Consider the following 13,909-nt stretch of genomic DNA (forward strand, 5'->3'; position numbering starts at 1 on the left):
GTACCACCCAATCGATCCCCGACAGAAAGACTTCAACACGGGCGATTCACGCTTGACGATCCAGACGAACGAGGACGGTTGTTAAAAACCCCAGCCCCTATTATCATCGTCAAATTTTGCGGCTTCCCACGTCTCTGGCACGTCGTATTGTCGCTTTCAATCATCGACAACCTTTTTTTTCAACCAGATGCAGCTGGAGGCGAAGATTTCATGGCTGGGTCCCAGAGGAGTCCGGGTCTAAAGGACCAGTGGAGAGGTTCTGGCGACGCTGGAGACCAACCTGGCCGTGAGAGACATCGGCCTCGAGGTTCCTATCGTGACAGAGGGAGGGATAGGTTTCGCGACCGAGAACGTCGTCGTTGGTCTAAGTCTGATCGCTCGCCACGGTCGCCGCCACCGCGTTCCTACCTCGATCCAGATAACGAACCTCGATATCGTGAATTTTCCACTAACAACGCTTCCACCCGTGGATCTCCGGGCCCGTCACACTCGGAAATACGCCCCAATCAAAAATCAAATCGCCTCCATTCTCCTGAACCCTCCGACCACCGCGGTCCCGACTCACTCATGAGGTCCGATGATAGAGATTATCGCAGAGAGGATTCTCCGTCAGCACCTCCATCTAAAAGGAAAAGGACACGCAGCCCGTCGCCTGGCAGTTTCCATAGCCGTCCACCTACCCATCCCCGCGGCGCACACCCAAGACACGGTCACGACTTCGACCGGGGCAAAAGACGAGGGGGGCGTATGCCAGGCCGTGGTAGGCCCAGTCGAAGGCCGTCACCTCGACGTGGGCGGGACCGACGGAAACACGAGGGAGGTCCCCGGGATTCGTCACGGCGCAGGCATTCCAGATCCCCCGGCTGGGACGATAAACCGTATACACACCCGAGTCGGCGCTTTCCTAGTCCCCGAGCAGATGACGAAGTCGAGCGGGGTTCGTATCATCGATCGCCCTCTCGCAACTCCGCAGGTACACTAGACTCGAGACCATCAGCGTTTTCTCGCCGAGGATCGAAAGGCGATACTGCGATGTATCCACCCGCTTCGCCGTTTCGAGAGAATCCAGACCCTGCCGCGGACACAACGCGTGCACCAGGGCAACGTCGTCGCTCAAGGTCTCCAGCTAATTCATATCATGGATCTACTCGTTCGAATTCCCCCTTTTCCAGTACGCGGGGTGGACGAAATGGGCAGCACTCTTCGCACCACGGCCTCCATAGGTATGATATCATATTCCCGACTTATCGTCCGTTTTACAAGAACCATACTAACACATGGATCCAGACAAAATAATCCGTCTGGAGATACTTCTCCAAGCTATCACTCACATAGCCGGCCTCCTTCATCCCATACTACATCATCACACGCCCATCGTGATGGACATCAAAGATACCGTGAATCACACCAAGACCATCGCTTTTCTGCATCTGGATTTGGTGGTCCCATTCCTCATGGAAGAAGTCGTTTCAACAGCCCTCAGCGTGACGCTGCTGAGCCACGAAGTAGGCCAGGGCCTCCCAGTCCCCCTCCGCCTGGCCCCCCATCAGAAAATCCTCCACCACCGCCTCCACCTACAGAACCCCGATCGCACCGAGAAGCATATCAAAACTTCTCCAGTCATCAAACTATAGGCCAGGATCCCCGAGAGGAAGGCTCAAAGCATGATTCAGGAGCCGGAACTGGTCAAAGTGCACAATCGGATTCTCGTCCACAGGACTCGTCTTCCACCCCTAACAAGGGTGGCAAGATAAGCTTTGCTTTCAAAGCCAAGACTGGGCCACCAACTGCTCCTAAACCTATACCTGATCTAACTCAACGAATGCTAGCGCGGGAACCTCCTCCGCGTGTTCCTGAGCCTCCACGCAATAGGATGTCTAATGGACCACCGCCCAGATTCAAGCTGGAGCCGCGCTTTGATCGTCGAGATCGCGATCGCGACAGACATCGTGATAGAGATCGCAATCGAGGCAGGGGTGACCGAAGAGATTATAGGGAGCCGCGGGAGCCACGTGGCTTCCGTGATCCTCGAGATTCCCGTGATAACAGGAGAGATGATCGCCGGAGTGACAATCGCCAAGGTCAAAGGAGAAACGACAGGGCTCACGATTTCCGTCCGGACCGTCGCCAGGAGCGCTCTCCAGAGCCGGTTAAACGATCAAAGATCCTGCTTCGACCCAAACCGCGTCCCACGATTTCTGAAGAGTTTGCCAAATCAGACTCGGTATATTTCCGCAAACCTGGAAATGAATCTGTGATTGGTGCCGGTACGTACGGCAAAGTGTTCAAGGCGATCCATGTGTATACGCAAAGAAAGGTTGCATTGAAGAAAATTCGAATGGAGGGCGAGAAGGACGGATTCCCTGTGACTGCTGTCCGAGAGATCAAATTACTTCAGCACCTGCGCAATCATAATGTTGTCAGTTTGCTTGAAGTTATGGTTGAAAGGAACGAATGCTTCATGGTCTTTGAGTATCTTTCACATGACCTCACTGGTTTGATCAACCACCCGACCTTTGCTCTCACCGCGGCCCATAAGAAGGATCTCGCAAAGCAAATGTTCGAAGGATTGAATTACCTACATCACCGAGGTGTTCTACATCGGGATATCAAAGCTGCCAATATTCTGATCAGTAATCAGGGGCGACTGAAATATGCTGATTTCGGTTTGGCTCGGTTCTTCTCAAAGAGTCGCCAGCTCGATTATACAAATCGCGTGATTACTATTTGGTATCGGCCCCCCGAGCTTTTGTTGGGTGAAACAAGATATGGGCCAGCCGTCGACGTCTGGAGTGCGGCCTGCGTATACGTCGAAATGTTCACGAAGAAGGCAGTCTTTCCTGGAGAGGGAGGGGAGATTAGCCAACTGGATAAGCTTTATAACATGCTAGGAACACCAAATCGGACAGAGTGGCCTGATATCGCTGAAATGCCTTGGTTCCAGCTCATGCGGCCAACAGAACGGAAGAAGCGAGTATTCGAGGATGTATATCGGAATATCCTGTCTCCAGCTGCGCTAGACATGATCTCGCAGGTCTTTCGTTACGACCCAGCCAAGCGTCCTACTGCTGAGGAGGTTCTTGCGCATCCCTATTTCCATTCCGAGGAACCAAGCCCTCAACAGCCAATTGAGTAAGTCTATATATTTGTTACACTATCGTGCCTATACTAATTGTTTTCAGACTGGAGAATATCCAAGGTGACTGGCACGAGTTTGAGTCCAAGGCGCTTCGGAAAGAGAGGGATAGGGAAGCCCGACGCGCGGAATACCAGAAGGACAAGGAGAAGAGAAGAACCGCCACAACGCAAGATGAGCGAGAACCCAAGCGTGTCAAACAAGATACGGGTGGAGGGATGGCCCGTTCAGTCCCAGCGGTTGAGCAGCAGTAGCCTCTAGAAGGCTGGCTCCAGCATTCCCATTTTTGACGGGAGACATTTAATCTTCCATAACGAAGCATTTATCATATCCCCAATATAATTTTTAACATCGAGTTACGTCCGTGGGCTTTTGTAGAACTACCTGACAATGTACCAGTAATAATACTTTTTATAGATAAATTGTACTCTGTAATAGTAGCTGTTCCGCCTTGCCGTATGGGTAAATGCCTAGCCTTGTCTACGAAACAATGTTAGTGGCTGCGCTTCGAAACAACTGACAATGCCAGGCTTAAACGGGTCTCAGCAATCAGACAATGCCGTTGAACCTCAAGCTCAACCAGCAAACAGCCTATAAGGCCGTCTTTACAAGCGGTTGAGTACATCGGATTACCAGAGTATGTTGTATCATACAGTTCATCACAGAGAAACAGAGGTGCAAGTGCAGAAGTGGAATCGTCGAACGCACCATTAATCAATCTACTGAGGGCATTGCAAGAGCAACGCACGCAAGGACTAATACGTCCAGTGTACCATATACAATATAGGGTCATAACAGTTCGTCGACATAGCCGGGACGAAAAATATGGGATTGTCCCGTCATACAGGTCATCACCGCATCATGGAGCTGGAAAGCCCTCGTGATGATGGTTTTAGAAGCGGGTTAAAGGTTTTTCTCGACACACTCATCGGAATCGCTGGTGCAGTGGTCAAGTAACAAAGTTGCAGACAGCGATGATTTGAGTTGGTGGTCTTGGGTTTGTGGAAAAGAAAAAAGAAAAAGAAGAGGGAGAAGCAGAAAAAGCTGAAGAAAAGACTGGCAGCGGATAGTCGGGCGGAGGAATGATGATGCGTGCCGTAGAAGGCGGGCCGGGTACTGATTGGCCCAGCGCCACTGGAGCTCGAGAGGGTTGGGGCCTCAGGCACGCGATGCCAAACCTTCAACTTTGCAGTCACGATCAAGTTCTGAATATCCATATTTCAAAGTTACTATTAATTCCGCCTCAAAAATCCCACTTCTTTTCCAAGCTCTCTTTCCATTTTCTCTCCGTGAATTATCCCTACATCCTGTCCGACCTCTTATATCCGCTGTTTCACCATCACGATTACGATTCTGCCACGATTCTTCTCCTCATTCTCCCCCTCTCTACCTAACGCTTGACCTTGAAACTCCGCTCGCCTCCCGCGCTCGTTCATTCTGCATTGCTTGGATTTTTGCATTGCCCTAGCGTTTGGTTTTGACTTCGTTGTAATTTTGCTATATCGACGACTGTACGTTGAACGGTTCTGGATCTTTCCTTTTTTTTACTTCTTTTTCCCCCGATGAGAGCTCGCTCTTGAGCCACCTCAAGTCGCCTGCCCCCCATGGAGAACGCAAACCTGTGGACTCGCCGAAACAAGTATGTCCCAACTGTTCTTTGGATGTCTAATTGTATGCATGTATAATTCCGACTAACGCTGAACCCGTTACACCTCTAGTACCTCCAAGCTATCTCTGTCTATGGCAGGGACTGACAACAAAGAGGGTGGCGCCAGAGTTGACATTTCCCGCACATCGAAGCGTTTCGGCCCTGACAGCTCCCACGGTCGATCCAATCCCTTCAACGCTCTCTCCCCTCTCTCCGCCGGCGTCTCCTCACCATCCACAAATGCTTCGTCTGCGTTTGGTCTCGGCTCGGGTGCCTTTGCGTCGTTCGGAGCTCCCAAGACCCCTGGAGGCTTGTCAGAGGTGAGAACCCCTGGCGAACGGTCGGCGGATCGGGCTGTGTTATCCGCCGAGGGCATCAAGTCGAAGGAATCCTTACCGTCGCTCAAGGAGCACGCTCTGCGATCGACCTGGATTATCTGGTACCGCCCTCCAACACCTAAGTACTCCGACTACGAAAAGTCGACCGCGCCCATCGCTTCTATCTACTCGGTAGAGAGTTTCTGGTCGATATACTCGCATCTGAAGAGACCTTCTCTCCTTCCTACTGTTTCAGACTACCACATCTTCAAGAAGGGAATTCGTCCTGTATGGGAAGACGAGGCTAATAAGAAGGGTGGAAAATGGGTGGTAAGACTGAAGAAGGGTGTGGCAGATCGGTATTGGGAGGATCTTCTTTTGGCGATGATTGGGGACCAGTTTGCGGAGGCTAGTGATGAAGTCTGCGGTGCTGTTCTCAGTGTGCGGAGTGGCGAGGACGTCTTGAGTGTCTGGACTCGGATTGACGGTGGGCGGAACATTAAGATCAGGTATGTATCTTTATACTTATGAGGATGGAGTTTGTTGCTAATACAATGCAGGGAGACGATCAAACGGCTGCTTGCCTTTCCGGCAGACACAAACATCGTGTGGAAGAGCCACGATGACAGCATCGCCCAACGCTCTGCTATCGACCAGGCCCGCCAGGAGAAGGCCACCAACAGCCACCATCATCACCACAACCATCACAACCACCAATATGGAGGGGACCGCCGAAGGCCAACGACAACTGATGACTCTGCGGGTGATAAAGGGAAAGGGCCGGCGTCTTGACATGCTTTATCTGACTCTGTGTTATGATCGTGTATAGTAAAGAAAACACAAAAATCATCGGTATGATTTGGGCACGGGGCATTGGGGCGAACATTGCGTGTGTTTATGGCTTGGGGTTATCTGTTTTCGTTCTTGGATCTTGCGCTATCACTTCCTGTCTCATCTTTACCGGGGACATCTCTCCCGTCTTCTCACACTTGGATGTGGGGTGGCACCAGTGGAGATATTCGAAGGTGGTGCTCTAGTCATACTATCTATTAGTACCTCCAGAGTAGAGAAAGCAACATCTGTTTGCAGCGTGAAACCTTTTTTTTTTTTTTTTGACAAGAGTCTACTTTCCACGAACCGCGTTAGTAGGTGACGATCGCCTCTTATTAAGTTTGCGCAGCGGGGGCAGAAAACATGCCGGTTGACCGCCTTTGTAGATGACGGTGGGCGTCTGCACATCGTTATTCTGTGCTCCCATGGCTTGCGGAGTGCAACCGGGTTGATAATCCCGCTATGAAACTCGCGGTGAATACATGCAGTTCATCAGGGCAATATCCGATCATCTCTTCAGCTCCCCTCCTCAACCGCGCGCGACATCTCCCCCTCTTCTCAACCCTCCTCTCCCATCGTCCAATACGGCTTCTGAGCCGCCTGTGAGGAATGAACTTGCCTCTGTCCCAAAAGGCTCAGAATTCGCTCTGTTTGACCCGTTTACCGAACAACTTGTAAGAGGCTTCGTTTAATAGTCGGTCCTTGTTTTCTTCAATTTCACCTTCACGATCTTGCGGCTTATATTTTTTATTCGCATTTTATCTGATCTAAACTCGGCCTTATCGCGAACTCGCTTTTCATATTCGTTGCGCTTTACTAACGCAACTCTCTGCGCTGCGACAGTCACCCCATAGCTATGCCAACAGCTTTGAGCCCGATCGGAGATCTCCATCTGTACGTCGGCTGTTGCGCAAGTCCATCCCCCACCCAGGATTAGGGATGCCGAAGCTGTGAGTAGCTCGCGATAAGGGGAGTTCAATGTGATACTGATATATCCCATCTTTAGATCCCGGGAGAGGGACCCAATCCGTAAAGGTGCCTCTTCCGTTGATGCGGACGAATACAGGTTACTCGGCGGTAGCAAACAGTACGTCTCTCCTACGCTTTGTCTGATTGGAATATTGATGGGTGCGGAAAAATTGGTGTTAACGGATTTCGTTACTAGGCAAGACCCTCATGGGGTTCCGATAATCCCAGGGCAAACGGCAAATGCGAAGAAGAAGGTGAGACCATGCTTTCACGAGATACTTGTGGTTATTTTATTTTATTTTTATTTACTTATTTATTATTATTTTTTCCCGTGTCGCTAATACTGGCACTTCTAGAATATCAACATTAGGGGTTTCAGACCTCACGATTCTTTATCAAAGGGGTCGCGATCGAGTGGGCCGGTGCGTGCGAGGGGAAAGGAAAAAGAACAGTACTTCAGCAGCCCGTCTCGCCCGAAGCACTCTACAAACATCCCGGAAAGATCATCGAAACGTCGCCGGGTTGAGAGTCCAGAAGAAACACCTAAACGAAGAACCACTACAGGCGAGGAAGCTTCAGATCGGTCTCCGGCGAGGCGTTCTCCGAGCGTAATTCGTTTAGACGCGCGCTCGCCAACACCAAGCCAGCTCTCCGGCCAAGCGAAAGAACAGCGGGACACCGACAGCGGCAGAGCATCAGTGCATCGGACAAGTGACAAAGACGCAAGGAATCCCAAGTCTAGCCCTAAGAAGAGCACAAACCACCATCATCGTTTTTCCTCGGATGACGAGGACCTCAGTTTTACTCGTGACGCAGCCAAGGAAAGACAAAAGGGACCGACCTTTACGGCAGAGGATTTTGAATTCGCCCCACGAAAGCTACCGGAACAAACGTCAAATCTCAGTGTGGAAATAGTGAAACGGCCATCTATCCCTGACGACAGTGCTGCTCAAAGCCCCCCACCACGTCGGACCGGGAAAGCACGTGCACCATATTCAAGGGAAAGTCCTGATGAGCTGCAAGGGGAGGTGACAGTCAAACCAGTGCCAACTTCCCTGAGCAATCCTCGAAGAGATCTACCGAGCACAAACCCGTCTTCAGATATTCGACCAACAGTCTTCATATCTAGTGAAAAACCGAAACGTGGGCATAAGAACAAAAAGGAGAATTCGTCTAAGAAGCGCCACCCAGCATCCCAAAGGTTCAAAATCTTATATTATCGAGGAACTCCTTGGTTACTGGATGACCTAGGCGCCGAAACTGACCAGCTCATTGTCGATCCTGCCGATGGTGAAATAACCATCAAAATAGCCAATTCTGGAATTGTTCGTTCAATCTCTCTCAAGACGGTCCTGAAGGTTTTGGTAGGAGACACCCCAAGCCGCAAAGTTCGGTTTGAATTATCCAAGGTGGAAGGGCAGGATACAAAACTCGACCTTGAGCTATCCTCTTCAGAGGAAAAGAAAGGACTTTGCTCCTTACTGGAGAAGCTCAAGGTTGACGTGCGAGAAAAGGAAGAGTAAGTTTACTTTGGATTTATTCGGACACTCCTATTGTCTTGGTCAGCATCAGACGCTGACATACCTTGTGAAGGGAATATATAGATCGGATTTTCAAAAAGAGCGAACGGGATCATAAACACTTCGCTGGAACAACAAATGGGCATAAACGCCCGCTTGGACTGGTAGAAGAGACGGGAGAAGCACCTAACCCACCCTCGGGTACAGCTAAAAGAATGAGGCTGTCAGACGCACTTCAGCACAAAGATGAAAATCTTTATGTGCAAACGAGCTCAAAAACTGCGTCAGAAAAAAGAAACAGCCCCTCTTTTCCTGCAATCACGCACAACGAGACTCCCAATCCCAGCCGCGCTTCAAGCCCTTCATCTGGTCCGCAACACAGCATAGGTGTTGAAATTCCTGTGAAGAAATCCGATCAAAACTTACAGACTCCGACGCGTTCGACGAGATCAATGGCGCGGCAAGTACCGACTACCCTGGTTTGGTAAGTTGCTTTATTCCTGGTTAAGAAACTTTGTTGACGCCCGTGTTAGCGACGATGATGAGGGTCCTGGCGAAGGATATACACTGGAACTAGATCATGGCGTTGATAAGAAAATGAATAAGTATAGTTCGCCCCCTTCGCCTTCCGGTGGGTCGTGCTAACAAATTAGGAAACCTCTCGTATACCCTCGATTCGGGAAGAAAAAGGCCGAAGTGAACGCATTGGACCTGGAAAGACTTGCGCCACACGAATTTCTCAACGACAACATTATCGGCTTTTACATACGCTTCCTCGAAGATCACCTCCAACGGTGTAATGCGGAGGTAGCGAAGCGGGTTTACTTCTTCAACTCGTACTTCTTCGCAAGGCTTACCAATTCTCCCAGAGGTAGGCGCAGCGTTAATTATGAGGGCGTTGAGAAATGGACTCGGAGCGTCGACTTATTCAGCTACGACTACGTCGTCGTACCGATCAACGAGGACGCGCATTGGTACCTTGCCATAATATGCAACCTTCCGTACTTGGAGGGAATCATGGACCAGAGCAAACCTCCTGCCTCTCAACAGCTTAGCGACACCCAAGAAATACCGGAGACACCAGAGCCTTCTCTGTATGGGCAGGAAAGAGCTCGGCAGACCACCAAAGAGGAAACGATCAGGCAGTCGTTAGCCTCTATGGATATGTCCGATAAGCAAGGAGCACACGAGAAAGGATCAAAGCGAGGCGAGGAAGATTGGCCAGAGCATGCAGAGAACCCAGATCCAACCCCGGCGAAATTCTCCGATTTCTCAAGCCAGGCACAACCCGACTCCCAAAAATCGGCTGGATCGCCGAAGAAATCACGCAAATCAAAGAAACGGCCACCAGCTGGCATGAAATATGATGCTTGTCAGCCAATTGTCATTACTTTCGATTCACTGAATCAAAGCCGCTCTTCCACCATCAGCCATCTCCGCGAGTACCTCTTTGCAGAAGCAAAGTCCAAGCGAGGCATTGAGATCAACAAGACCATGATAAAGGGAATGACTGCAAAGGAAATCCCACAACAGCCAAACTTTTCCGACTGTGGGCTTTATCTCTTAGCCTACCTTGAGAAATTTGTCCAGGATCCAGATGTGTTCGCCAGGAGACTCCTGCGGAAAGAAATGCGCTCTATAGAGGACTGGCCTCCGTTACAATCTGGTCTCCTACGGACCAGGCTACGTAAATTCATGGAGCTGCTGTATAACGAGCAAGAGCAGCTCACTAAGGCCAAAGCAGACAAGGATGTGTTGATGGTAGATCAGCAACCAATATCCTATCTGCTTGGTACTCCGGCTACGGACGTTATGAAGGAAAAAGTCAAAAACCAAAAGAACAGTCCAGATGTGCAAGTGGAACGTTCACCGCCACTCAGTGCGAAAGCGACGAAACATGCCCGAAGTCGTGAACCGTCGGTGCAACCGAGGAGCCCCGAACCTGACATCCCGCATGGCCAGGACACCGCGAACGCTGAAACACAAGAATCGGTGGTATTAATCGACCACAAACCCAGATCACACTCGACATCTCCCAGGCGTGATGCACAAGATCAACATGCCAAGCGCGTGGTCGTTGAGGTACCAGATAGCCAAGACCAGGCTAAGGCACCATCAACCGATGCTGCGCAAATAATTGAACATCGCTCTCCTCAACAACAGCGGAAGCGCGCAGATCCCGTATATGTCGACGACGGTGACGTCGTAGAAGACTCCGCTCCGCAGCGGAAAGAGACCGGCGCGCGAAGAGCCGAGTCAGCAGACGTTGAAATACAAGTTCGCGGCACACCACCGCCAAATGTCAGATAAAAATGCACGAAGTCCCAGGCATTGATGGAAGATATCGCTACACCGATGTTGTACCTTTTACTATGTTACTTTGTCGGTTTTGTTTCCTGACTGCATTTTTATTTTACCTAGAATTCTTAGAGTTGTATTTAACTGGCGTTACGGATGTTTGGCATATTTTCGATGGGAGCATGAGATACCAGACGTCGCATTTGTTATTGCATACTGAATACCAGCTACAATTGCTCTTTGCATGCTTCGCGCGCAAATACAAAACAATATACCATGGATCATCTCTACCCTGATCTGGTACGAGTCTATATAAACCAGCACACTGGATACACATATACTAGCACTATCTCCACAAGTCTACCAACCTAGGTATGTATAGCACATTACCACTCACTCTCATCTGCCGCAACCCACCACGCCATCTTGTCCCTCTTGAAAGCTTCAAAATCCCACTCCGCGTCCTCCAACATCTCTCTCCCAGAAATCCACACATATGTCTCGGCCTCAACCTCCTCCCCTTCATCCGCAAACTCCGCCCCCGCAGCCTCCAACACATCCTTCAAATGTCTATCCGCATCCTCACCCCCGTCCAGATTATCTTCGGACAACGCCTCCCTCAATATTCGCACGGATACCTGCTCCCGCGAATATTCGGGCCCTTCGTAGATATCCAGCCTGTGCAAGTCCCCATCCGTTAGGCCCGAGACTACCGTACCCAGGACGCTTGCGCTGGGCGGCCTCGCTTCCTCGCCCTCTGTCGTCGAGGGGTCGGACCCAGGAGCAGAGGCCTGTATTATCCCTGGGTAGTCGGCGTACCGTACGCGGTGTCTGCGGTAGTCATGTAAGATTGCGGGGCGGAACCGGATGAGGTCTTTCTGCCATTGCTGGGGTGTCGGCGATCCGTGGATTACACGGTGTAATATTTGGGGGGCCATTAGGGTACCTGTATAGTTTGTTGTTGTTAGATCTTTAAGTAGAAGTGGTGAGGTGTTGGGTGGCGTGGACATATATTGTCGCAAGGCTGCGGAGTTACGGAAGATATGGATGGGTAAGTTTGGGTGGGTTGGACGTACCGTAGAAGAAGAGGACGTGGTCGCCCATACTGGCTGCTCTTCTTGTGCAAATTTGAGTGAGTTTGTGTAAAAATAATGTTGCGGCGCAATGGGAAGAGGAGGGTGACTTGGAGGAATTGGCAGATGTAGCGCGGGGTTAGCTTGAGGTGGAGAGCGGAGCTTCTATACGATGCTTATATTCTTTGTTGGGCGAATTCGTGCCATGAGCATAATAAATGAAATGTGAGATGTATTTTATCCGACTAATCAAATAGAATACAGAATAGCAACCGGGTAAGGCTGCAATTGCCCAAAAACGATTTCTTCGCATGCATCGCCGTTGTACTTTTGCGACCAAGCCATCCTTATCGATAAGCCCCGATCACCGCCTCCGAAAAAGGCCCATGTGGCTTCATCACAGCCCCGGAGCTGATCCCATCACTTCACCTTGTCTACACAAGGAGTGCGAATACAGAAACAACCAGCAGCATGCACTCAGCACTCAACCGCGCGCAAGCGGTCTTCGGCTTCTTCACGACAGTCGCCCTCTTCGTCGCCGGTTTCGCTGCGCTCTCGGTCCTTGTTTTCCCAACCGACAACGTGACGGCCGATGTTCAATTGAAAGATGTCAAAGTGTATGCTGTCTCTTTATTGATTTTTTATGGTCTGATTAATTTGGTGTATTGTGCTAATCTGCGCGTTTTGCATGGTGTAGAATTAAGGGCCGACCTCACTACTACGCAACCAAGAAAGAAGAGTACGCCCAGATCAGGTTTGATCTGGATGCCGGTACGTCTAGTCTACAACAAAGTAGCAATAACGATAGCGGAGCTAATATAATAATACCAGACCTCTCTCCTCTCTTCCACTGGAACACAAAACAACTCTTTGTCTACGTCTACGCCGCCTACTCCTCCTCGGACGACCCATCCGCAACTCCCCAATCCCAATCCATTATCTGGGACACCATCATTGAAGCCCCTGAATCGCCATACTCCTTCAATAATCTCCGCGAACGATTCCTCCCCACAGGCGGCAAGAGCTCCGCAGCTCGCAAGGCCTCGAGCAAGAGCAAGAAGAACAACAGCAGCAAGACTAAGAAGGCGGAACCCACCCCCGGCGTCCTCCGCATCCGCGACCAGAAGAGCAAGTACCAGATCAGTGATATCACAGGGAAGATGGCCGAGCGGTCTAACGTGACGCTGGCTGTTGGGTGGAATGTGCAGCCCTGGGTGGGAGCACTGTGGTGGGCACCTGGAACCGGTGCGGTGCCTCGGACGGAGGGGAAGACGGGAGTGACCAAGGCGTTTAGTTTTCCGGCGTTGAAGGGATCAAAGCCCAAGGGGGAGCAGGCGGCTTCGCCCTAGAGGGCTAGTATTTATACAGAAAGAGGCTCAAATATGAATCGAACGAACGGATATCTATGTTGTTTATTGTGAAATTGGGTTATTATTAATTGAACTAGATTAATTGGCCTTATCATGAATTCGATACGCAAGAGCAGGAGGACGAACGGCGGCAATCAATCGATAAAAAGCAATCTGCAGATCCTTTCAAAACGCCAATAACATTCTAGCTGCTCAACGTTCGATCTATCAAAACAACCGGATAATCAAGAAACAGTCCCATAGTTTGGCGCATAGTTTGGCGCATAGTTTGGCGCATGATTTGGCGCATTGTAATGTCTACCATAATGTCCACCCTGCTGAATCCGATCGGAGTATACACCCGGTGCACGTCCCTGGGTCATAGAATCGCGATTATGGTAATAGACGTATTCCAAATAGAAAGCGTGGATGTGGCCGGGGAAGTAGCTAAGAAGCGCTAATTGTTAGCCCGAGATCCTGTGGGTAAGGATAGAATGGATTGGAGAAGACTAACCCCAATATTGTTAGAAGGATGTTGATAAGGAAGTCGGCGCTACAGCCAGAGATGAGAAAGACGCCTAGAGGAGGTACTGAGGAAGCATATTAGTATGGTGTATATCGCGCGAAGCTTCCAAAAGCTCTTGTCGTTGGTGTAGGACGTACTGAAGAGAGTAATGATGATCAGGCAGAGCATAGAAGCTGTTCCGGCCATTTTGAGATTTATGAATGTGCAGCTTGTTCAGCACGTTCGTTGGTATCTGAATAGGT

The 13,909-nt window shown here is 50.3% G+C and overlaps 6 protein-coding genes across 6 annotated transcripts; 4 read left to right on the forward strand and 2 right to left on the reverse strand.

Annotated features, from left to right (window-relative positions):
* Positions 1-210: 210 nt before the first annotated feature.
* ASPSYDRAFT_161709 (putative protein kinase) lies at positions 211-3,390 on the forward strand (the record flags this gene model as incomplete). The annotated part of the gene is made up of 3 exons (XM_040843018.1): positions 211-1,223; positions 1,321-3,132; positions 3,183-3,390. 3 exons carry the CDS (start codon positions 211-213, stop codon positions 3,388-3,390), a joined length of 3,033 nt encoding a protein of 1,010 aa, XP_040697680.1.
* A 919-nt stretch (positions 3,391-4,309) lies between these two features.
* On the forward strand, positions 4,310-6,220 carry ASPSYDRAFT_50642 (eukaryotic translation initiation factor 4E). Its single transcript, XM_040848124.1, has 3 exons — positions 4,310-4,775; positions 4,855-5,610; positions 5,662-6,220. Exons 1-3 carry the CDS (start codon positions 4,741-4,743, stop codon positions 5,891-5,893), a joined length of 1,023 nt encoding a protein of 340 aa, XP_040697681.1. The 5' UTR covers positions 4,310-4,740; the 3' UTR covers positions 5,894-6,220.
* Positions 6,221-6,346: 126 nt separating this feature from the next.
* ASPSYDRAFT_506805 (uncharacterized protein) lies at positions 6,347-10,918 on the forward strand. The gene is made up of 8 exons (XM_040848130.1): positions 6,347-6,606; positions 6,776-6,882; positions 6,939-7,019; positions 7,098-7,155; positions 7,258-8,420; positions 8,495-8,905; positions 8,955-9,026; positions 9,075-10,918. The coding sequence occupies exons 1-8, from the start codon at positions 6,415-6,417 to the stop codon at positions 10,729-10,731; spliced, it is 3,741 nt and encodes a 1,246-aa protein (XP_040697682.1). The 5' UTR covers positions 6,347-6,414; the 3' UTR covers positions 10,732-10,918.
* A 187-nt stretch (positions 10,919-11,105) lies between these two features.
* On the reverse strand, positions 11,106-11,852 carry ASPSYDRAFT_211762 (gamma-glutamylcyclotransferase family protein; the record flags this gene model as incomplete). The annotated part of the gene is made up of 2 exons (XM_040844021.1): positions 11,796-11,852; positions 11,106-11,665 (listed from the first exon to the last, which is right to left on the reverse strand). Exons 1-2 carry the CDS (start codon positions 11,821-11,823, stop codon positions 11,106-11,108), a joined length of 588 nt encoding a protein of 195 aa, XP_040697683.1. The 5' UTR covers positions 11,824-11,852.
* Positions 11,853-12,263: 411 nt separating this feature from the next.
* Positions 12,264-13,178, forward strand: ASPSYDRAFT_61833 (signal peptidase complex subunit SPC3; the record flags this gene model as incomplete). The annotated part of the gene is made up of 4 exons (XM_040850040.1): positions 12,264-12,409; positions 12,490-12,563; positions 12,624-13,126; positions 13,161-13,178. The coding sequence occupies 4 exons, from the start codon at positions 12,264-12,266 to the stop codon at positions 13,176-13,178; spliced, it is 741 nt and encodes a 246-aa protein (XP_040697684.1).
* Positions 13,179-13,386: 208 nt separating this feature from the next.
* On the reverse strand, positions 13,387-13,853 carry ASPSYDRAFT_61834 (YqaE/Pmp3 family membrane protein; the record flags this gene model as incomplete). The annotated part of the gene is made up of 3 exons (XM_040850041.1): positions 13,387-13,588; positions 13,656-13,731; positions 13,805-13,853. The coding sequence occupies 3 exons, from the start codon at positions 13,851-13,853 to the stop codon at positions 13,387-13,389; spliced, it is 327 nt and encodes a 108-aa protein (XP_040697685.1).
* Positions 13,854-13,909: the final 56 nt, after the last annotated feature.

The sequence above is a fragment of the Aspergillus sydowii genome (genome assembly GCF_001890705.1).
Source record: "Aspergillus sydowii CBS 593.65 unplaced genomic scaffold ASPSYscaffold_15, whole genome shotgun sequence".
Classification (NCBI taxonomy): domain Eukaryota; kingdom Fungi; phylum Ascomycota; class Eurotiomycetes; order Eurotiales; family Aspergillaceae; genus Aspergillus; species Aspergillus sydowii.